Source organism: Botrytis deweyae, assembly GCF_014898535.1.
Source record: "Botrytis deweyae strain B1 chromosome Unknown BDEW_017, whole genome shotgun sequence".
Lineage (NCBI taxonomy): Eukaryota > Fungi > Ascomycota > Leotiomycetes > Helotiales > Sclerotiniaceae > Botrytis > Botrytis deweyae.
The window spans coordinates 443,845-468,199 of NW_024066224.1; the positions used below are offsets into that span (position 1 = coordinate 443,845).

The 24,355-nt window shown below is 43.0% G+C and overlaps 5 protein-coding genes across 5 annotated transcripts; 3 read left to right on the forward strand and 2 right to left on the reverse strand.

The window, feature by feature from the left end:
• Window positions 1-36: 36 nt before the first annotated feature.
• Window positions 37-1,506, forward strand: EAE98_007367 (uncharacterized protein; the record flags this gene model as incomplete). The annotated part of the gene is made up of 1 exon (XM_038954990.1): window positions 37-1,506. The coding sequence occupies one exon, from the start codon at window positions 37-39 to the stop codon at window positions 1,504-1,506; it is 1,470 nt and encodes a 489-aa protein (XP_038808640.1).
• A 2,080-nt stretch (window positions 1,507-3,586) lies between these two features.
• Window positions 3,587-4,730, reverse strand: EAE98_007368 (uncharacterized protein; the record flags this gene model as incomplete). Its single annotated transcript, XM_038954991.1, has 2 exons — window positions 3,587-4,281; window positions 4,334-4,730. 2 exons carry the CDS (start codon window positions 4,728-4,730, stop codon window positions 3,587-3,589), a joined length of 1,092 nt encoding a protein of 363 aa, XP_038808641.1.
• Window positions 4,731-9,056: 4,326 nt separating this feature from the next.
• Window positions 9,057-11,558, reverse strand: EAE98_007369 (uncharacterized protein; the record flags this gene model as incomplete). The annotated part of the gene is made up of 6 exons (XM_038954992.1): window positions 9,057-9,317; window positions 9,716-10,079; window positions 10,139-10,882; window positions 10,935-10,991; window positions 11,111-11,277; window positions 11,487-11,558. The coding sequence occupies 6 exons, from the start codon at window positions 11,556-11,558 to the stop codon at window positions 9,057-9,059; spliced, it is 1,665 nt and encodes a 554-aa protein (XP_038808642.1).
• Window positions 11,559-14,409: 2,851 nt separating this feature from the next.
• Window positions 14,410-16,172, forward strand: EAE98_007370 (uncharacterized protein; the record flags this gene model as incomplete). Its single annotated transcript, XM_038954993.1, has 4 exons — window positions 14,410-14,793; window positions 14,852-15,206; window positions 15,259-15,809; window positions 15,870-16,172. The coding sequence occupies 4 exons, from the start codon at window positions 14,410-14,412 to the stop codon at window positions 16,170-16,172; spliced, it is 1,593 nt and encodes a 530-aa protein (XP_038808643.1).
• A 3,686-nt stretch (window positions 16,173-19,858) lies between these two features.
• EAE98_007371 (uncharacterized protein) lies at window positions 19,859-24,139 on the forward strand. Its single transcript, XM_038954994.1, has 2 exons — window positions 19,859-22,104; window positions 22,458-24,139. The coding sequence occupies exons 1-2, from the start codon at window positions 21,847-21,849 to the stop codon at window positions 23,874-23,876; spliced, it is 1,677 nt and encodes a 558-aa protein (XP_038808644.1). The 5' UTR covers window positions 19,859-21,846; the 3' UTR covers window positions 23,877-24,139.
• The last annotated feature ends 216 nt before the right edge of the window (window positions 24,140-24,355 follow it).

The window sequence follows — 24,355 nt, forward strand, 5'->3', positions numbered from 1 at the left end:
GCTCCGGAAATTCTCTTTTGGTAAAGTTACCAAAGAATGAGGCAAACTCGTGCACTCGCTACTTTTGGCGCAATCGTTTTTATAGCTTTGATCGCTAGTCTTTCTCATTTAAACTCTGACGACTTATCGAGTTATATTCCGCAGAAAGCTCAGAATTATTTTCATTACGAGACACCACCAGATTCAGAAGAAATCTCAAGGTTGAATGGAATCTTGGAGCAGTTTTTATCACGCCCGGTTCTATCTTACGATGACGCTGTCTCATTAAATTCCCAAACCTGCCCGGTTAATGGAACTAATTATGACCGAGGTGCTGTTGACGGAAATGTGAAAACATGGGCAGATATACCTTCATCTCAGATTTATGCGTGGCGCAAAGGGATCACAACGAATTTACGTCGCAAACAAATTGAGGCGATAGGAAAAACGAGCTCATCATCATCTTCTAGCGCCGATGTGCCAGGAATAGAGAAGAAGATCAAAAGAGGAATTGTAATGGCCGCGGGAGATCGTCACGCCCTGATTCGTGCGCGAACTTCTCTTAGGCTTCTAAAATCTTACAACTGCAAGTTGCCAGTCGAAATATTTCATTTCGACTCCGAATTATCCGCACCTGCTCTTAGTAGTATTCTCTCCGATCTAAAAGAGTTGCAGAACTCTGATTCCGGTCCTAGCGGCATTAATGTTACAATGCGCGTAGTAGGAGACGTATCAAAAGGGTCGGGGTGGAAAGATTTTCAAATAAAGGGAGCCGCTATTCAGCAGTCTTCATTTGATGATATCTTGTATCTAGATACAGATTCTTATCCTCTGCGGAATCCCGAATATCTGTTTGAAGGAAGAGAATGGAGAGATACAGGACTTTTATTGTGGCCTGATTATTCAAAATCTCATCCCACCAATCCGATGTGGCGTTTGTTGGGTCAGCCATGTCGGAATGAATACGAGGGAGAATCTGGACAGGTCATGATATCTCGAACTCGTCATCAGGATATCCTATGGCTGATTGAGTATTTTGCACTTCATCATGAAGAATTCTATGGATTTATGGGAGGTGATCGGGATTCGTTTCGGGCGGCTGCACTTCTTCTTGGAAAGTCATGGACCGGCCCAGGAAGAATGAACGCTGTTGGCGCTGCCAAAATTCCCGGAAGTTCTCAATCGGGAGGACATACGATGCTTCAAGCAGATCCCTATGGAAAGTGGATGTTCGTACATGCGAATCTGATTAAGCATTCTCATTTCGAGAGGCCGCTTTGGTCGCAGGTTCATAGAATCCGCGATGATTCTTTCAAGGAAGGTACCACGTATGGTAATATTGATTCGCCAAATGATAGGATTGGGGAGGGTGTAAAATTAGATGTAGCGGTCAACCCTAGATTGGTAACGAGTATGTCTACTTTTGATGGATATGATGAAGATTTGGTGGTCGTTGAAGATTGGGATTCATACGACGAATTGAAAGGATTCGAAGAGAAGTGGTTTGGTTTTGGTGGTGTACATTAATTATATATAAGTGGTGCTTTGGATTTCTTGATTTCTGTGTATTCCCAATCGGGGACGAACAGGTACGCTGGGACAGATTGTATATAAAACGCACATATTGGATTCGGAGCGACGGGTAGCAATATAATTTCTTATCCAAACTCGGAAATCGATCGTATTGAACGTCATTTTTGGATATCCTTTCACTGAGAGTCCTACAATTAAGATTGAATCTATTCTGAATCTTGAACTGCGTACAGATAATGGGAGCTTTTAATTGTCAGATTGTAATCCGGACCATTGGCGATTGGAAACACTGTTCAGGACCCATCTATGTAAAATGACTAATAAGGCTCTTCAGGCGTGCATCAGTCTTATACGTCTCCAAAGCACTCTTCTTCAATGCGAATCGGCTGCATTTCCCCCTCTTCCCCCAAACGATTTCAATATCGCATTTTCTAGCGGTAAAACATTTTCTCATTCTAGGTCCAGAACCTGTCCTCATAAACACCTCCGCGTTCTTTCATCATTCACGCTATATAGATCAGAGAAGCCTCTTTTCTGCATTACAGCAACCATCACAAGATCATCGCCACTCCAAAATGAATTACTCTACTCAAGGTGATTACATCTACTGTGACCAGTACTTACCAGAAAGCTTCACGTTGAGACACAACAGTGCGCCTGGCGAGTTCGTTCCTCACCAAGTCCAGAACAGGACCATGGTCGAAAATCTAATCTATGCATCACACTCTCTCATGATCATTCATTCTGCCGCTTATCGACCAAGTTTTCCCTGCTCGTCGATCCTAGAACGCTGGCTGCATTAAAACGTAAGATTACTTTGCCAATTCTCGCTTTTGCCAAAATCGATATCGTGAGACGTGTTTTCTTCTTGTCTAGGTAGCTTTAGTTTTGCTCATGGAGTATAGATACATCTTACTTCTTTATAGCTAAGCTAAATCTCTACTATCGATTACAATGACATCAGTATGTTTGATTGGTTGTACGTGTAAGATGAATTTGCCAAAAAAAATAAAAATAGAAATAAAACAAGTCAGAAGTGTTCATTTGAGATGCCAGATTCAGATTAGATATAACTCATAAAAGCGGTTATAATCTTCAAACCTAGGGAGACGATTCAGAAGCCTTACTTCCATGATTGTCTTGATATGATTAGAGAATCATTTTGAAGATCTGTTGCATATCTGGATAGGTAATAAGAAGAATCAGCTTCAAGATAGATATCTCGAAGGCATGAGATAATGCTTCCTAAGCTCGCTTACTTGGTTAGTATACTTGAGCGTTTAGGGGATTGTAATATCTGGATTTGTTGCGCGTCTAGATAAGAGATGAGGATGATTAGTTTCGAATGAGTAACTGATATGCAGAAGGTCTATGATGTAATGTTGTGAGGTAGGTTTCGAGGTAGGATTTCGCAATTTTGGAAGTAGGAAGCTTAGCGGATTATCATTTTCTGTTAGGTAGAATGGCATTAGAGATAGTGCAGGATGAGCGATTCGTTCAGTCTTATTTTTAGAATAACTGATGATTTTTATTGGTCATACCTCGTTGTTTGATCATGCCATCGCCATGATATTGAAAATTATCATTGGAGAAGAAAAGTGTTGAGCACCTGAAACTTGGGCTCATCAAGTCTCGAATTCAAATCACTTTTCCTTAGCTTGTTCATTCAAATCACTCCCCTATTCAATCGAAAAGAATTGCAAATCATGTCTGGATGAACCAGCTCCATTAATCAGCTATTCATTTATGGATATACAAAGGACCAACAAACATAGACATCGTATATCTCAACCCCCAAGCCAACACTCACAAACCCGGGTATCGATCCTCAAACCCACATTCACTAAAAGAATAAGCCTTGAAATCTGCAGGAAACAAATCAAGATGAGACCTGACGAAGACTATTTCGTCCCATCCATTCCTCCCATATAGCAGTACAAATACAACAATCCTATCTCACTCTACCCGACACCATCTCAAGGATAGAAAGCATGGAAACCATAAAAGCAATCCATGCATTCCATGCATTTCACCAGAACCCAGAAAGAGATTCTCAAAACTCAAACTCCTCAAATTAAAACAAGAACAAGTTCGTTAAACACACCACTCCCAATACCACAAATGAAATCCTCACTTTATCCGAATCCGCCGAAATGGTAGTTTGTTGCGCCCCCGTTGTCCCGTTAATTCCCGTAGCGTCACTTGCTATTCCCGTGCTGGAAGGTGGATTGATGTAAAGTGTCGATTTAGACGTACTTCCCGAAGCAGGAGTCGCAGTGCTGAATGATAAGACGGAGGTATCATAGGCACCTGCAGTGGTCATGGCTGAAGATTCCAAAGCTGCAGTTCCTGTTTTTGTCTTGGTCGAGTTATTGTAAGGGCCGACTAAAGTCCCGGTTCCATAGTAGCCTGTGCCTGCTGAATAACCGGATCCGTAACCGGTGGCGTATGCGCTGCCAGTGGAGGCATCGCATGTCACAACGGTGAGCCATCCGGTCGTAGTGGTCCATACTGTAGACCCACTGGTCTTGGTTTGGACGGTGGAGGTGGAGTAAGTTGTGAGAGTGACTGATTGATCAGAGGTAATGTGGATGGTAGTGTGGGAGGTCATGTCGGAGGCATATGTTGGAACAATGGGGGCCGACGTTACAGCGGTTCCCCATGTGTATTTAGAGGAGGTCTTGGCTCCCGTTCCCCATGCTGCGGCACTGGTCCAGCTGGAAGCTAAGGATGTATATGCATGAGTAGATGAAGCTACACCAGAGGCAGCTGAATAAGTTTTAGTGGGTAAGTTTGAAAGAGAGGATGTGGGCAAAAATACCTGTTTCTGATGCTGGAGGCCACCACATAGAATTTGATGAAGTTGAACTAGCTACTTCGGATCCAACAGAAGCACCGCAATCTCCAGTCACAGTCTTGGTAACGGTTACAGCAGAGCCCTCTGCTGCTGGAGCTGTATATGCTGCAGGAGCTGAAGATGCTACCCAACTTGATGCTTTAGATGTGACTTCCGATGCCACGCTTGGAGTAGATGTCACACCAGCCGCATAACCGGAAGCGGTAGTTTTTCCTGGACAATTCGTCACAGTATCTGCGCAAGAAATTATGGTTGATGTATCCGTGATTGATACTACATCAGTGACCACTTGTGCTAAAGAAGGTGTCAATTGACCAAGGATAATCGTCCCAAGTCCAAGTATATGTGTAGCTCGAGCCATTCTTGTGACTTTCTTGAGGCTAACTATAGTATAACTGAAGAAGTATATTTGCAATTTGTTACTTCAATTTCGACGTATAAGAAGGAAGACAAAAGGAAAAGAGGAAAAGGAGCGTGGGAAGATACCAAAGTTTGTTAAAAGCAAGAGCTTGAGTATACTTGACAAACAGGTTATCTAAAGAAGCCTTTCAAGGCTTTGATGATACGATGAAGACAAACAAACGAAATGTTGGTGGTAGGATATAATAACAATGCTAAATAAAGACAGAAAATGGAGGCTTGTAAATGAGTGGCACGAGTAAGTCAGAACAAACTTATGCAAACAAAAAAGCAAGGCAGACGCAACGAATGTTGGCTTGTAATATGTAGACATACTTATGTTAGTTGGAGGTCTAGAATATGGAACAGTGATCCTACAAGTTAAAACCTTGATGAGGACACGAATTTGGTGGAGATTTGAGGTCTAACAACCCTTATATCATACGCCTCAGCCATAAGGTCTATCTGCCTTTCCGACGTTGTTCATCTACTTCTTCTTTGTATGATGTCTTTAAGGTCGGGGTCCGATAAGAAGGAATCACAGCCCTATTTAGGCGCCCGAATTGAGATATGAACCAATTATTTGTTTCTTCTTTAACAGGACGATGTATGACGAAAGATTACAATCTTCGCATTCGATACTAATATATAAAGATGAATTATTATCGTAGCCAGCATCATAGTTTTTGAGAAGAATTCTCCACTCTACAGAGCAGATTCTCCATACTAGCTGCCTGCGTAAGAGCAATTGGACGATCCACACCCTACTCCATCGGTCGTTTCAATATCTCGGAGGCTGCAGACAAAACATATCATGCTCCAATTAAAAGAATAAGTACTTATATGAATATGATGAAAACGTTGGTCTCAAATATCTCATATCTATAGAAATGTGGGTTTTCATGATCACGACAAGGTGCGGCTGTGAGGTCCTTTGAAGTAGGCATTGCAGCCGCGCGTTTGCAAACTAACCCAACCGGATATACCTCGCAGTGACCGATTATAATATTCCTACAGCGGGGAACTTCTTTTGACTGGAGTCGAATAATCATTATAAAACCGGGATTGCGAATAAATTATCGCAAGGGTTTTCAGGACATCTGTTGATTCATCATTCCTGTGAGTTCAATGTAAAAAGTGAATTGGTTCGAAAGTAGCCACAGAGGAGAAAACATAATGAAGAACACAAAAGTACAGGTAATTTGAATCAATTAGGGTCGCAAGTTGGGCCGGTGTTGGATTCGGCAAAATCCTTCGGTACATCACCAATGGCTACCCGCGAAATATAAATTGCTACAGCTGCACACACCTCGAACAGAAAATGTGAGGAGTCGTCTAATTGACAGCAAGTCATCTACCTAGCGAGCTAGCTTGGCCAGTAGTCGAGTGATATATGAAAAAATGCGAAAATCAACCCGGCGCGGTGTGATGAGATAAATGAATGATGAACAGAAAAAGTCTTCATGAACTTTACCGAAAAATGAAGAGATGAGTAGATTTAATAACTCGGCGTCAATTGATTTTCTACCAGAATCCGGACTTCGATTTTCTTGTCTCTTTCATGCCACTTGCAAGGGGATTACCTCAACGAATGTCTAATATTGCATCAAGCAAAATCAAAGGTGAACATATCAATGAGGAAGATGTGAATCGATGAGTGAAGCAAACTTATCTCAGTCCTATGACCATTATGTCAAAGTGGATTCTTCGCATCGCATAATTGGAATCGGTTGTTGATCATTCTTGACACTGGTCTATTTAATGGTCTGATTCCAAAGATTCAGAGTGGTCGATGTTGTGCAGTACCATGTATCAACAATATATATTCGTGAACATGATCTTTCCGCGTGTTGCCAAAATGAACTTCCTCAAAGAAACAGAAGAAGCGAAGGCTTTGAATTTCCTAAAATTCCAGTAAGTTCATAGTTGTTGAAACAACCCACTGAGAGCTACCATGGCTCTAGAGACAGCTATTGGAAACGTGACTTTAGAGCTCGTCGCAGAACGGTACCGATATTCAATATAGACAGCAAGACGTTCGAGATATACCATAGAACAGAATGAGAAGGGAAAAGCAAAATTTCTCTAGCCCACAAGGATTATGACTAATATGGGGAAGAAGTTGAGAAGACAGGATAAACAAATGTAACGGGAGAAATTTGCATCCAAATCACATACATGCATGCACATGCATGCTAAGCACATGCATTTCTACTACATCAAGTCCCTCAATCTGCATCCAGGTCGACCCGACGATTCGTAATCTTCCCACCTCAGCATAAACCCAGCTTCACATGCTGACTTCAGCATGCGGTAAGATACACTCACATGTATATCGGGTCCTTCACTCATTGCTGCTGAGCCAGACCCAGGACAAAACTGCATCGACGTTTGCAACAAAAGTCAATGAGTCCCTGGCATGAGATAAAGCTATACCCGTCGTATTATTCCTTGCGACTTTGAGGATTTCGCAAAGGAACTTCCCGTGTATCATGGCAAGACCCTTTGCATCCTCAATCTCATCTCATTCTAAGTTTCCACCGCCACGCCGATGAGTTTGCGAACCTTGCTCTGGGCCGCGTATTCCACGTTTCGTACATGAATCGAACAAAAGTCAAACCCCAACATTAAGAAAGACCCCTATTGAAAGTGAGGTGGGTCAAAGACCCCGAGATGCAATGCATTCCCTGCTGCATACTGCATGCACTATTGACATCTTCCACGTCGACAAGCCATCTCAATAAATCGTTTCAATATTCCGCCTTTGAGATATATATAATCCCCAGCCGTTGGAATTAGAAGCTATTACCAACGCCACGAGGTCCCTTCATGCATTGCACCACGCAGGTCCCGGATCCACATCTATATCCATATCCACCTTGATCGCCCCTCTTATCCCCCTCCCCTCTCTCCACGCGATGGAAGATTGAGATAACTCATACACTAAGATCATTTCCTAAACATGTTTAAGCCTGGAAGGGTATATGACTCCAAATCCGAGTTTGATCATCGGAGAGTACTATGAGGTACCTAGATTGTGATTTTTCCCAAAATCCAAATCTCAAGGTCCATTTCAATATTGGATACAAATTCTAAAATTAGAACTCGTTCAAGGCTAAAATAAAAGTCTGTTTAATCCTGAATATAGATTCGAGCATTGAAGAATGCTACGAGGCCTAGACAGTGAGTATTTTCGATCTCAATGTGCGGCATGCTTCGTCTGTCCGTCGCGCGCCATCTTCCTCTTTCACGCTGAGGAGTATCTTCCTAGAATTGGACCCTAATCTCGACTCTCAATCTAATTTAAGGTTCTTCCAGGTTCACACAGACTTCGAGTCTACCCTTTACCCACGTTGCCTGCTCCACCCTACCCGGATTATGTCTCAACTATTTTCTCACCCTTCCGCTTTCAAATTTGATCCACAACCCCCGATTCATAATTCGCAATCACCAATCCCTTACTCTACACTAACCTAGCTCAGCCTACCCTTTATCTATTTCATTTCCCTTTCCGTTTCGGTTTGGTTTATATCTCGGCCCGGTGCGGCGCGTGTAATTCTAGGCACCTATCAGCTCTCACGTAGCATTGTACTCGGGCCATACCCGCTCACCCTACCCGCATTTTTATATCCGCATGTATCCCCTACCAACCCTATATACCTAGATACCAGGCACCCTCTTCCAAGCCGTAACATAAGCTGACATGACATCGACGGCTTCAATTTATGCAGGGTCTGAGCATGAAGCCGTGCAATATATTTTGTCACATTTCGGGGGAAGCTTGCCGAATAAGGCAGGTTTCTGCACTCGCAAGTTGGGAATTTTTCAAAACCCAAAATCTGAAGGTGAAGGATATTTGATTGTCAGATTTGCATTTGGATACTGCAAGCTTCTGACTGTTGGCACAAATTTGTATGTTGTAATCCATTCAAACGGTGAATAGCAATAGCGAAATGTAGTGAGATACTTGAGAACTCGATTTTGGGATTCTGCTTCTCCCATCTGCGAGTCACCATCGGCAACATCACTTTTGCAAACATGCAATTGACACAATGAATCATGTAATCATACAACACGCGGAAAAATTGACGGTCTATTTTACAGCTTTGATTTTGATCTATCAAATCTTCCGCCGATCATTCATCACTCATCCTGCCTTCCATACCACCATAACTAAGTTTTTTCCTTTCCTCATCACAACGTTCAAAATACAGCTCGCCCAGGCCCACATGCTAAGGGACAAAAGAATAACGAGGAAATGACCATGATTTTATTTTAGCTATTTGATTTAGACGAAGCTCTTGGTGAAAGAGGTGACAACGTCCTTCAACTTAGCCTCAAGGTCCTTGCTGAGAGCACCCTCCTTATCAATTGTTGCCAACAAGTCTGACTCGTTGGTCTTAAGATGTGAGATGAAGTCAGCCTCCCATTGGAGAATCTTGTTGACTGGGACGGAGTCAAGATGACCGTTGACACCAGCGTAGATAAGAGGAACCATTTCGTTAACGGCCATAGGAGAGTATTGCTTTTGCTTGAGGAGCTCAGTCAACTATAAAAAAATTATTGTTAGCTTATGTACTTTGTATGATTTGTTCATGTATGAAAAACGAAGGATTAATGTACGACCATGAGCCGAACAATGATAAGTGAATCAATATACGAAAACAAGTCAAACAATAAGTAAATCAAAGTTCGAAAATAAATCGAACAATGATAAGTAAATCAATGTTCGAAAATGAATTAAACAATCATAGGCAAACCAATGTTTGAAAATGAGTCAAACAATGATAAGCGAACCAAAGTACGACAATTAGTCGAACAATCATGAGCAGATCAATGTACGACAACAAGTTGAACAATTGTGAGCAGACCAATGTATGATAATAAGTCAAACAATGGCAAGTATGGGGATGTGGTTTGGAATGCGAATGCGAATGGAAAACTTACTCTTTCACCACGGTTAAGAGTTTGCTTGGTAGCAGCATCCAAATCGGAACCGAATTGTGCGAATGCAGCAACTTCACGGTATTGAGCCAAGAAAAGCTTCAAGGAACCAGCGACTTGCTTCATTGCCTTAAGTTGGGCAGCTGATCCGACACGGGACACAGAAAGACCGACGTTGATGGCTGGACGAATACCCTTGTAGAAAAGTTCGGCCTCCAAGAAAATTTGTCCATCAGTGATAGAAATAACGTTAGTTGGGATATAAGCTGATACATCACCACCTTGAGTTTCAATGATGGGTAGAGCAGTCAAGGATCCACCACCAAGTTTGTCGTTCATCTTAGCGGCACGCTCGAGGAGACGGGAACTATCGAAAATGTTAGATTTTTTTGAATTTTTTGTTAACGACGGGAAAGGAAGCCTTGCTGTAAATAAAATACATCACCTGGGTAGGCTTCACGTCCTGGAGGTCTTCGAAGAAGAAGAGACATCTGACGATATGCAACAGCTTGCTTGGAAAGATCGTCGAAAATGATGAGAGCATGCTTGCCATTATCTCTGAAGTATTCACCAATCGATGTACCAGTGAAAGGAGCGATGTATTGAAGAGGAGCAGCCTCAGAAGCAGTAGCTGCAACAACAATGGAGTACTTCATGGCGTCGTTCTCCTCGAGGGTCTTGACCAATTGGGCAACAGTGGATCTCTTTTGACCGACGGCGACATAGACACAGTAGAGCTTCTTAGTCTCATCGTTTCCATCGTTCCAACGCTTTTGGTTAAGCATGGCATCGAGAGCAACAGCAGTCTTTCCGGTTTGACGATCACCAATGATCAACTCACGTTGACCACGTCCAATGGGTACCATTGCGTCGACGGACTTAAGACCGGTTTGGACTGGCTGGTTGACGGATTGACGTGGGAGAATACCAGGAGCCTTGAGTTGCGCACGGCGCTTCTCAGTAGTCTTGATAGGTCCCTTGCCATCGATTGGGTTTCCGAGAGCATCAATGACACGGCCGAGCATCTCCATTCCGACGGGAACATCGACAATCTCTCCGGTACGCTTGACGGTCTCGCCCTCCTTGACCAAACGATCAGAACCGAAAAGCACAACACCGACTTGGCCAGCTTCCAAGTTCATGCACATGCCCTTGACACCGGATGCGAACCTTTTTTTCCATCAGTACCCCAGATAATGATTGTCGAATTTCATAAACTTACTCGACAAGTTCCTCGGCTTGGACATTGCTCATACCATGTACACGAGCGATACCATCACTGTCATAACACAAATCAGCACTGCGCCCAAATAATCCATAATCCCGAATATCCATATCGACGTAATATGACTGCAGCGTTTTGGACCCGAGTATAAGAATATTGTTGGGGGAACCTACCCAACGGACAAAACACGTCCAGTCTCGGCGAGACCGGACTCCTCTTGAACACCTCTAATTCTTTGCTCAAGAATAGAAGAGACTTCGGTGGGGGATGCCTTAGCATCAGATGCGTAGCTTCGAACTGATCTTGATGCTGCGTTGAAAGTTGCTGGAACAGCAGTTCGCTGTGGTGCAAAAAACGTTTACGTTAGCCGAAGTCCGAAAAATCCTCGTCAACAAAGCTGGCAAAGCTTGCTAGAAGCTCAAAAGCCTCAACACCATGGCATCGCAATGTCAATTGACACTATGGACAATATCTAAGTAGATAGATATTGATAGCGGCGAAGTATGATAGTGACATAGTGACGTGAGAAATTTTGTTTTGTTGACGTACCGTGGCAATTCTACCGGAAGCAGAAATTGCGCCCACCGTCCTGCTGGACTGCTTAAGAGCGTTTCTGAACATCTTGACCAGCGTCTATATGTCAAAGGGTATTAAGGAGAATCAATTGCTGCAGATGTGCAACTGATGGAGAGGAGATTTAAAATGGTGGAGGTAGAGTGGGTGGTATCAAGACCTTGCTGGAGGAAATTGGTGATTAGACAGAGTACTCTCAAACAATCAGGAAAACTGAACTAGCGCGAAAAATCACGTGGCATTTGTCTATTCAGCCCACCATCCGTGTTATTTCGGTGTCGGGAGAAACCGTGGGAGCGTGGGTGAATAATAATGGAGTAATGGAGCTTTGGTAAGAAGAAATGCTGACATTGATATCAACCACCCAACGAGCCAATCAACCTACCAACGTCTTCACATATACTGACTGGATGGGATAGGGTCGAGGGCAGTGGGTTCGAACTCTCATCTGCTCAAAAGAGTGGTGGTGACCTCCAGCTACCCCAAGTACTCAAGTACCCAAGTAGCAAAAAGTATCCCTCAACCCAAGTATCAGAGTACCCACAACACAAGTAGTATACTCCTCGTATGTCCCGGGACTTCATCTCTTTTCAGACTCTTCCTTCATACCTACTTACCCACATATACATATACGTTCATCATGCTACTACAGATATCAAGAACCTCTCCTTTTTTGGTACGACTGTATATCAAAATCCCCCCTTGATTCTTTCGTACGTACATCATACTTTGAAACATTCTCAGACGGACCCGAATACTAACATTTATTAAACTCTTTCTTCAATTAATTCTTGAAAATATCACACTTTTTCATGAATTCATGAAACTTTTAGATCCCCTGGCCTCGGAGGGATCATCTGGGGTCATCTGATGAACGTCTGATAGGTAGCAAGATAGCAAGGGTAGAAAACTACTTTCTGCTTTCTGCACTATTGCTGCTGTCATCGCACATGTAACTGCTTCGTACAGCTTCCACAAAACGAGGACCAAGCGGGCCGTGGCTGTTGCCAAGGTGCAGAATCGGATGAAGATTGCACCCATGGAGACATTCAAATCTACCTACCTTACTCTTTTCTGCTTTCCAACAATATGGTCCATCAAGCCTCAAACTGGAGCTTATTCACGAAAGAAGTTGTCAATACTTCGGAACTACCTAATTGGGGGCGATTTGCATGTTCTATTCTACCATTTGAAGCCAGGTACAATGTTGATTTTATTTTTCATTGGTTCTACTCCACAAAGCACCTGTATCTCGTCAATTATCCAAGAAAAATGATGAGATAAGATGAATCCTTTCCATGCATATACCGTATTTTAATATTCTTAATTTATACTCCCTATTGAGATTTTTTTTCTGTACTACTCGGGGCTTGCTTTAAGTACAAGCATTATGCGAAGTATCATGCGAATACCATGACCCATCCAAAATTATCGTAAGTGTGCTGTTGAAAAGTGGCGGATCTTTCAATATCGCCGATAAACGTTTAGAAGTCCTTCAACGTCGAAAATTTAAGTGCTGACGCCTTTGAAATTCTATCATTTTAGTGAAATGAGAGACTACCCAATGCAGTAGCACATGCAGCTATCTTGTCGAAACAGGTGCAGTACCTCGTCGCCATGCCGCCTCATCCACATAAAGTAATCGGTAAAAATTGGAGGCTTGAAGCTGATCCTTCCTCCGCTGTTCCCAATTGAGGGTGGAAGCTTGTTCCTTCTGTTGGTTACTACCATGTAATTGAACGCAATTATATTTCCGAAGGCTAGAATTGCAATAACCATGTTCATCTTATTACGAGGTGGGAGAAAGCAACAGTGTGGTGGCTTTGGTAGGCGGTAATATTGTTTAGTGCAAATGTTGGTATTAAAGTTGAGCAATATCCTCTTGGAAATCTTGTTCTGATGGAAGTTGTCAATGATCGCCCTTGTTTGCGTGTTTTTATGCAGTTGCAGGTGTCGGGACGCTCCTCATTTGCTACCAGGGCATGATTCGCGCTTGCAAAGGTTGTACAGCATTGCATTCAACACTCACCTTTTTTTCTAGAATCGCCAATATCGATTTGTCCAATAAGGTCGTCCTAATTATCCAACAGACAACATAACTCACTGCAGCCGGCTTTACCTCCGCACGCATCACAACTTCCCCGGCCGGAGGCCCAAACTGCTGGGAAGATATCTTTGCACATATTGGAAAGTCGAGGCACGAATTTCATATCGACTGACCTCGAAGAGTCTGCTAGACTGTACGACCAACGACATCTCTTGCATCAGTCACATCTACGCACTTACGAATAAACGCATGCACAGTTCGATAGGCAACACTGTAGTGGGTCCTGAACTCCAGAAACTTTCCTATTCTCCTGGGTATTTCACCAATCAAGGGCGTCTCACGTCACATACTCATAAACTGTCCAACGTGCTCCTCTTTAGAGCCAATCTTCCTGTTCAATTGGGTCAGCTGGTCGTTCGAGGCTCCGAGCATAAATACCCCCCTTGGGTAGTTATATTTTCGAGTACAGCATAGCAGCACAGCTTTTGGGGAGAGAGACCTGCATTTAATATAATTGCTTGCTTCCAACATTTCGCCTCGTCACCTGACCTTGCAATCAGTCCATAATTTTGATTCACCTTTGTGTGCGTGGATTATCTTTTACATCGAGATAACAGTATTGTCTCGAATTAGAAAAATACGAGCTTGTGAGTATTCATCAACTTTCATACGCAGTACAACCTTGGTGGATGTTTGCCTCCGTGTGAAGCACCCCCAACAGATTCCTTCAGTTGCCTTGACTGTTCTCTATAAAAACCACCACTTTCAAGTCTATCCTCGCAATTACTGATCAATTACAGAACTCAATTAACTTTCACAAGCACTTTTCTGACTTGGAAGTCACATTTCAAAATGCTTGGAGGAATATCACGGACAAAATTTGCCCCAGCGGCGAAAAGCTGCCCCTTTATTTTCACAAGATCAGCAGGGGTGAAGAGTGATGCAGTACCTCGGAAATGCTTTCACGTCGCTGCACGAAACTTATCTTTGAAGCCTAAAGTACCTCTTATCTCAACAAGGCAATTTCGATCAAATGCGTCAGGTCGAGCAGCAGTAACCGACCTTCCTATGTTCCATGATGGACCTGTCCCAGCACCATACGAGCCTCCAAATACAGCAAAAGTACCTGGATTACCAGTCTATGATGCTTCCCTTACTGACAGGGCCGCGTACTGGCAAAAGATTCCTCGCTGGGCAAATGTCACAGAAGCCCAATTCTTAAAATACAAGTTTCATGTAAGTACCTCAGCCCTATGGCTATGTAGGGGTTGCCAATACTGATATATTTCTGCAGACAATCCATACCATATCCACTATAATGCAGTTAGAAGTTTTTATGTTGGAAGTTTTGCCCCCAGTCCTTCGAAGACACCCCGATTTTCCCGGAATTGTCACTCGCGAGGACTTCATCGAGGACGTCAAGGAAGGGATCAAGTTGGCACCTATGTCGATTCGCTTACCACCTCATGTTCTCAGTATCATCGACTGGGAAAATCCGTTTGAAGATCCCATTCGTCGCCAGTTTATACCTATGAAGTCAAGTAAGCTTGAAGATCATCCCAAAGTTGAGTTGGACTCATTGCATGAGTCTGATGACTCTCCGGTGGAAGGCTTCGTTCATAGGTACTATGATAAAGCTTTATTCTTAGGCAAGTCTTCTTTAGTTTTATGGTATTTATTATGACACTAACTTTTTCCTAGCAACATCAACCTGTCCTCTATACTGTCGTTTTTGTACTCGTTCATGGTCTATCGGGCCTGATATGCAAAACGTTAAGAAAACCACATTTAAGCCTCAACGAAAACGTTGGGAAGACATTTTCACTTACATTGAAGACACCCCTCAACTCCAAGATATAGTTGTTTCTGGCGGAGACTGCTATATCTTAACCGCTGATAATCTTCGTCTAATCGGCGAACGACTTATTTCTATTCCTCATATCAAACGATTTAGATTTGCCACGAAAGGTCTTGCTGTTTCTCCTGCGCGGATCCTTGACGATAGCGATGGATGGGCAGCTGAGATGATTAGACTCTCAGCATTGGCTAAGAAGGCCGGAAAGAGTATGGCTATTCATACACATTTCAATCATCCCAAGGAGATGACCTGGGTTTCAAAAATGGCACTCCAAAAATTACACGAGAACAATGTTACCGTGAGAAACCAAACTGTCCTACTCAAGGGTGTCAACGATGATGTGGCCACCATGAGTAGCCTCATTAAAACTGTGGCCGACAACAACGTCATTCCCGTATGTATATCTTACCTAGCTCATCTTTTCCAAGCCGGGGTACATGCTAACATTACCTAGTACTATGTCTATCAAGCTGACATGGTGCAATACGTGGAAGATCTCCGGACACCACTCTCCACAATTCTTCAACTCGAACGTCATATCCGCGGTTCTATTGGTGGTTTCGTAACACCCAACTTCGTCGTTGATCTTCCTGGTGGTGGCGGTAAACGTCTTGCCGCATCATACGATACCTACGATCCCATTACTGGGCGCTCAACCTTCACTGCACCCGCAGTCACCGGTAAAAACAAAGAAAACAGAGTCTACGAATACTGGGATCCATTACATTCTCTCCCAAAATCAACCTCGTCCTCCTAGAGAATAAAACAATCTCATCAAGTAAGGTGATGGCTGGTAGATAGATAGTTATTTACTTTGGTGGCACCCACGGAGTTATCATTTCGCTCGTTGGTACTTGGTACATATACCAAGTTTTCGAACTCTTCGCGAACGCATGCTTTACAGTCTAAAATTTTCTGTATCTGGTTATTATCCTGATTTGGTTTTATATGAGCGCGCGAATATAGATACTGGCTCTATTTTTGTTGTTGTTCTCTGTTATGTTTGTTATTCGGTGGCACGTTTGGCACTTTTGGGACATATGGCAACTTCACAGTACATGCTTCTTTTTTGAATGCGGATTTGATTCGTTTTTGCTTGTGCACGAATTCTGAGTAATTAATTAGGCTTGGTTTCTGGGGTGTTGGATGGTTGTGAATGATATAAGAGTGGTTGGAAGGGAGGAAGGGAAATACAGCGATACCAGCTCGAATAGGGCAAAGAATTGATACTGAGTCACTTTGTGATTTTTCCTGACTCTATCTTTAATGGTTCATATGGGTGGAGACCTTTGCTTGAGAGGAATTGACGAGAGGGGACGTAAATATCCGGTCATTAGTTGCCTTACCTACTCGTTTGAATGAGAATCAAAAGTTATTATTTCTTCCAATATCTTACGGTGATCATGAAGCTATCTTGTACTACGCAGTAAGATCCGAGCCTACCTGCCAGCGTAAACTTGAAGCGGCAGCATCATCGAATGTCGAATCTGGAGTCTCCTCCGATGTACTGGCTGCGCATTTAGCCGGCCGTGCCAGCCGTACACTATACACCACACATACATGCCAAGTTTCGCCAACCTCGTTTACCCTATAATCGATATTCGTAATCGCTAGATCTCAATGCCAGATCAGACGAATGACACAATACATCTTTCAAAAGAATTAAAAATTTCTTGGCGCCTCTTGCGCCCTTATTCGCTTTTCTGCTTACCTCCCTCCATCGAGGCTCAAAATGTTAAGTCTCAGACTGCACTTATGAAGATCCGATGACCCATCCATCGGGATCTAGGCACGTCGACTCGATGTAAGATTACGTTATGAGGATAGCCGTTTCGCATTCTCATTCTCGTCTCGCGTGCCGTTCTTATCAATATTTGGGGACCCCAATATCTCAGACGAGAATAGTAGACGGAATAACATTTATTATTTCGCGAGCCGCAGTCTGCGGGATAACTACTTCGGGTTGGATAAAATGTTGAAATCCACAATATTGTACGGAATATATCTTGGAGAATGAGAATTTAGTAGGAATAAGTGGCTTAAGACGTCTGAGATGTGTCCGATTCCGTATCATTGCATTTGGCGGAGGAGATGTGATTAACATATGATGCCGAGCATGACGCTTTATCTTTTCTGGAGAGGGGTTATTGGTGGGTTAGTGCCAACAGCATTGAAGTTATGGAATTTTATAGATGTGATTTGAATGGTTGAGAGCAACTTGAAATTCAATATGCGCGCTTACGGTATCCACCCTCCAAATGGACGAAAAAAGCCGTACACTCAATTACCCAAATGGATCCATACGTTGAGAACACTTATCTTGCAGTTTGTTTTTCCATACTATCTCTCTCTTTACTTTGAGATCTAAATGATTCAAACAGTATATTGTATAATAGCTTATCGATATATATGTTCAATCTTTGTATCAGAACAATAATTATCCGAGTTGGTATCGAATATTGAAAAGAGTAACTTGTCCAGTTTTCCGTCCTGCTGAAGCCACCTTGGGCAGCAACTTCGGACCAATTTTTACATATATACAAGAGAGTTATTTGCTACACATTCATTACTACTAGCCTCAAATGCCGTAGTATGAGATTTCTGGCGTGCGTGGTGAATGATACAAAATCGCTACGGAAGATTGTAAGATAGGGTTGCAATCACAATTTTGAGGAGGATATGGAGGGTTTCATCGGCGAGACGCAACTGATATCGTTATGTATGACTGCAGTGATAAGGTTTCGGCACGTACATATTGATTTACGGTGCATGATTTGCGGCTTCACAGCTTTGCAGGGCATCATGTGTACAGTCGTTTTGCTCGATGATGTATGTATAAAGTTTTGTGTGTGTGTGTGTGTGTGTGTGTGTGTGTGTTAGGGGTCTCGATAGCGGAGGAAAGGAAAGCACATCTGGAGGTTTGGATGTGGTTACGTTGATAGGCTTTGGTTAAGCATTGCCAAGATGTCAGATGGATATATGGATTATTTTGGAGGGAGTTCCTTGTTTGTTATACGACGAATACGCTGGATTGAATGCTTGGAATGGGCGAAGTTCTTCGGTTCTTTGACTGAAAGTATTAACGTTCATATCTACTTAGTCAGTACAACCTCTCAATCTCAAGACGACTTCACGCCATTCAACTGTTGGTTGCAACCTTCATTGATGTTTTATATTTTACTAAATATACCTTTCCCGCCCATTCACTCTTTCGCTCATGATGGAAGCCCCAGGAAATCGATATTGGCATTCGCCAATATAGCAACGGGAAGGTTCAAGGAACCAAATCAATCAATCACGAGACAAAATATATACCGAGGAACTGGATGCACTACAGATACCTAGCTAGCACAGCGTAGTTCGAAATTTCACGGGAAGGAATCCGAGAGAATCCTTCGCGACGTGTCTGTACAGTACCAAGATTTTGAGCGGATTTTTGACTTTGCATGGTAATTTATGTCTAACAGTTGGAACAGTCAGAACTAAGAGTTTAAATGTTGAGTTTGTGGAATTTGGAAAGATAGAGGGCTTGGAACTTGGAACTAAAACACGAGATAGAACATCTGGCAATGGAAGGAAGTTATGGAACCAGTGACGGCGATGACCGAGGAGGGGCTCGAGCACCTTATTTTGTTTGTTTGTTTATATTTGTTTTCTACGAATCTCACGTTCCAAAATTCATTCCATGGTACGCGTTTGAACTTTGAAAACATTGTTGTCTGAGATTACAATATACAGCAAAACCTCTCCATAAGGATCCCCCCTATAAGGATAACCTCTATTATCCTTAAATTTTTTTGGTCCCAAAAATTTTCAGGGCTAAAAAAGGCCTATATCCTTAAAACCTCTCTATTAGGATATCCTTATATTTCTCGGTCCCAAAATCACGTGAATATCCTTATTGAACCAGTAGAATCATCAGGATTAGCTATCACATGATAAATATACTGAGGTTTTTAAGAGATTCAATTGAAACTCTAAAAAATGTCACGGAAATGGCCCGATCGGGACTAATCGGAAATCAATTACTACCGGGTCGGGATTAGTCGGATACCTCTATACAAGGATACCTCTATATATCCTTAAAAAAGTCTACAAAAACCGGTATCCTTATGGAGAGGTTTTGCTGTACCGACGATCGATCATGATGCACTCACTTCGTGTATAGTGAGTACTGTACATTGTACAGCCACGATAGTGCACAGTATAATTTCAAGAAAGGAGATGATACGGTTGTCACGGCTAATTCGAGGAGCGGTGCTGGGATAAAGTGACACAAAGACAAAGATCAGAATATTTTTAGGAAGGTTTGGAGTGAGAGAAGAAGGTTCGGCTGGATCGAGTAAAGCGAGCGAAATGAAGGGGTAGATATTCGTGGACTTGTAAATTGGCGGTGATGACCTTGGTCAGATATCTTAGGGTATGGAATAAGATTTTCGATGAGGGGATGGACCTGGTAATCCGAGGAATCGCTCTTTGAGTTATACTGAGTATGGACGTTCTGCACAATCTATGAAGTTTAGCTACGCTCGTTCGGAGTCGTTGTATGCTGCTCTTTTCTTCTTTCGCTTCGGAAATCTTTTTACCAATGTCATTCGGAAATTTAAAACGCCCATATTTCTTTTTGACGTTTGGACGCCCCAATTTCAGCAAGGAATCCCGCTTGACACTGAGGCCATAGTCACTTGATTTCGTGAAGTTTCCGCGTTTTATATTCAATTATCAGAGTCTCTATCGCTAGCCGTGGGGAAGCAAGCGGGCGGAAGGATCTGACCGCTCCTCTCCTCGCCGCTGGAGGCTGGATCATTCCACACAACGCCCCTCTCCTGTACATCAACGATTCCACACCGACAGCAAGGACAATCCTATTTGTACATGACCTTACGTGAAACATTCTATTTACAGCGTACGAGTCTATTTTCGACAGATCGGATGATAATTGCCTGCTTGCGCGATTCTGGATACTTTCCACAATTTCCACGAACTCAATCGAATGCAAGGGGAGATTTATTTTCAGCTTCGACAGAGGGGAAATTTTTATATTCGCCCAACCGGCCTATCCTTGCTGCAGCACGCCTCTCGATTGCTTTGGGATCACAACCCACGAGGCTGACATTGCGTTGACGGCGTGTGTTTGCTGTGTCACATAAATAAAGGTGCATTACAAGTTGGGTGCGGCGCGGCAGGTACAGTTGGGTCAGTACAGAGTTGGGCCACCTTCATGAGCATGGCCTGAATAAATGGCGTGTTTGCATATACGTACATATGTACAAATTGCAATCATATCACAAGTATTCAATGTTACAGAATAACTGTTGTATAACGGGTTTATGTCCGTTATCCGTGAGAGCAATATGCTGTGCACAATATGTACTCTATATACGTACAATATGTCTTGTCTAACATTGGAAAAAAAGAGAGGAGACGAAAGACATACATACGAAGTACAAGGAGAAACAACTATTTCGGATTTGAGCATGAACAACTAAAAAATGGAATATCCAAAGAATTCGCCAAGGATTTTCCCTTTCTCGAGCAACAATATAAATGCCTGTATGTATGGTGGTTCTTTGCGAATCCGGTGAGCAGCCATTTGTTTGCTATATTGCTATGATCAAGACCTGGTCTATGTCTCTTAGAATCCTCTTCTTGTGGTCTTTTGTGCACTGGATCAAGTAAGGATCTTCCATGGATATCGCAAACAAGGTCGATTCATTGGTGAGAGCTCGTGCCTGCATACTAGGAATATCAAGACCCTTGAATCAAACCCCTTGTGCTTCCAGAATGGACGTGGAGATCTCTAGGCAAATCAAGAATCAATATTGATAATTTTGATTCATGACGATTAAAAAATACATAATGGGTTAACAACCGTACCTTACCTCAATGGAGGAAAAATGGACAAAGAGAGACAGCGAAAGAGAGGGACCCAGGGCCGGCGGTTACTGTGATCAGCGAAAGCAACGGGTCTCAATATCATTGATCAGAATCATCAGATGAACCTCTTGGGTCTTTCCAATCCTTCTGCTTTCTCTCCACATGTTCTCTGAACCGCTTTCTCCAGTCTTTCGAATTGCTCTTAATTGTGCAATATAATTTGTTCGATTCGACTGTTCGTCTGTTCGTCATCTCATATGCCAAGTAAGTCATAACGAAATCAAGTTACCTTACTTTTCTATGCCCATATCGATCCATAAGATCCATAGAACCATACCCATACCGTACCAAACTTTTGAGCTACCTGGTCGATTCAGGTCCGGGGTTGCACACACCATACGCGGCAAGAACCCAATAGCCTTTATATCTGGAGTCCCGTCGTAAGGAGATTCGTTCGGATCGTGTTGCATGATGCATTAGTTGGAGACAACAAATCTGAAAGAGCCACTCCAGTCTTACCATCTTCTGAATCCTTCTGGACTTGATATTCAGTCATGGCGTCCAATATGAAGGAACGAAACTTGAACATCACTCCCATCTACTCTCTCCCAGCTCCATCACACAATTCGACTTCGAATATCTTCTCACCGACTGCTCTTTCGAAACCGTCTTTCGATATTCGTCCCGAATCTTCGCCGGCTCTTCCATCGTCAAGTCTATATCGCAGGAATCACAAGGAAATGGCATTGTGCGGGGAATACTTTACAACTCATGAAGAGTTTCATGCTCTTCCACCTGCTCTAAAACGAAAGGTATATATATCACTTTCGCTGTTATACTTTACCACGGTCATCACAATTTAAAAAACAAGGTTGGGGGTTTCATTTCGTATTTCAGGGTTGAGCTATTGAAAAAAGTAAAGAGATGTAGTTTAGCCCGTGCCAACGAGACGCCGTCGAAAGTTAGGTCTCTCATTAGTACATTTAGTGGTGTCTTCCCGCGTGAATCTACGCTAGATCCTTCCATTCATACTGGCGGCGGGATCAGCAAACGCTATGAACACATTTATATGCAGGTACAAGAGACGGTGGTTTTGCAATTCTTCTCATGCGGTTGTCGACGGTATTATTGTTAAAAGATGGGTGCTAACCGGGCCCTTTCGCAGTATTTCTCAACTCTGGAGCGTCTTCGATTCGCACAAAGCTCGAGGTCAAATGCCCTCAATGATCTTCCCACACAGAATACCCGTAGAACTTCTATTGCCGACCGACGTGGCTTGAAGATTTCAGAGCTCGAGCCCCGACGCAGACCTTCGAGACGATTAAAAAAGAAGAAGGAACATTCAATATCCAATAGTAATGATAGATCTTGGTTTTTAAGCAATTACGAAACATTTCCGGAGACAATCAAAAGAAAACAATTCTCGAGCGAAGAACAAGCATTATTAGCAAGCAGGATACGTGAAGCAGTTATATTGGATGCGGCGGACGAAAATCTCATAATACGAAGACGATCTCGTCGCATGGCGTCAGATCCACCGGTATTATCTCCAAGCGTTAGAGGTTCTGTTTTCAGTGGAAAAACTAGCGGGACTCGAAGGAGAGCCTCGATGTCTAGTATGGCCGATACGTTTCTTGACAGTTTCCAATGGATCGACGATGAGTCTAAGTTAGATCTTCATTTGGATGATTATCATGCTTCAATATTTCCTTCTCTAAAAAGCGACCGGAAGCCATCATTTCGACGACAAATGTCGATTTCAAAGCTTCCTTTCGGGCGAAGCTCGATATCTTCTATCACACCCAAATCTCCGAATCCCACATCACCTGCCTTCAGCACACATTCCCGCTCGGCTACATCAATAACAGGACCAAGGCATGCCGCAAAACACAAAGTTAATTCATCGCTCTCGTCGATAGACCCTAATGCCACCTATTACCAAGACCCGGAAGCACGACTAAAGCTAAGAGTATACTTAGCGTCACCGCAAAAATTCGATGAGATAATCGAGTTTGGATTTCCATCCATGGATGCAGCGATGGGTGCATCAGAGAAGGAAAATAAACCCTCAAGATTAATATCGAAACGTTCGTCGAGAGATATGTTGAGGCGGAAGGCATCGAGTCCAGCATTTGAACATTCATTCTTTAATGACGATACTGCTTCACTATTCGAAGACGACAAATCGATGGCTGATTCTGAAGCACCCATAACACCCCTGGAATATGAAAGCGGATATCCACTACAGCGATCTCCATTTTATTATACTGGCAAGCCTCTTGCGGATTTTCAATCTGGGCCCAATAAACTACCTAGCAAACAACAAGACCCTTATACACAAGTTATGGCAGGAAATCGAGAACCTACGTTAAGAATGACGCTTACACGGCAGGATCTGAGAGATGAGAGCGCAATATATGGATGGCAATCGAAGGAGCCGCTTGTAATGGAGGATCTAGAGAATCATAGGTATCCGCGGGGACCTATGGGTGGAGCGGATGGTTGGGGGCCACCGGTCGAGAAGGAAAATGGGGTGGTAAAGAGGTTTTGGAAGAGGGTGAAGAGTCAGCGAAAGACTTCGTGATATGGTATCTAGAACAGAAGAAAAGGGAATCTTTGCAGATGGAGTTATTTAGCGGGCGAGCTTGTATCTTTAAAGAAGCGTTTGCTTTGTATTTACCTCTCTTTTGTTGGAGGCTCGCGTGCATGGCAGGCTGGTTTTGCATAGCGATTGAATGGATACTAGGGATTTTAAATCAATAATTGAGAACAAAAGTCTTGAATTGAAAGATTGTATCGTTTGGAATGATGTGAATGTTTGTGTATGTGCCATGCAATTCGCCTTCTTTACCTCGCCCATCAGTTGGATTGTCGATCAAGTTTGAAGTCGACATAATGTTCGAAATGGGCATAGCAAAGATCCATTCGCTGATGAAAATTGAATTGTGCTTTGACTTGTGGGAGGAAGTAAACAATTTATAATACCATCGATCACACCGTCATAGCGGCAAGGAGGCAAAGAGGCAAAGAAGGAATCATTAGTATTAGCCGCTGCTGTGATGT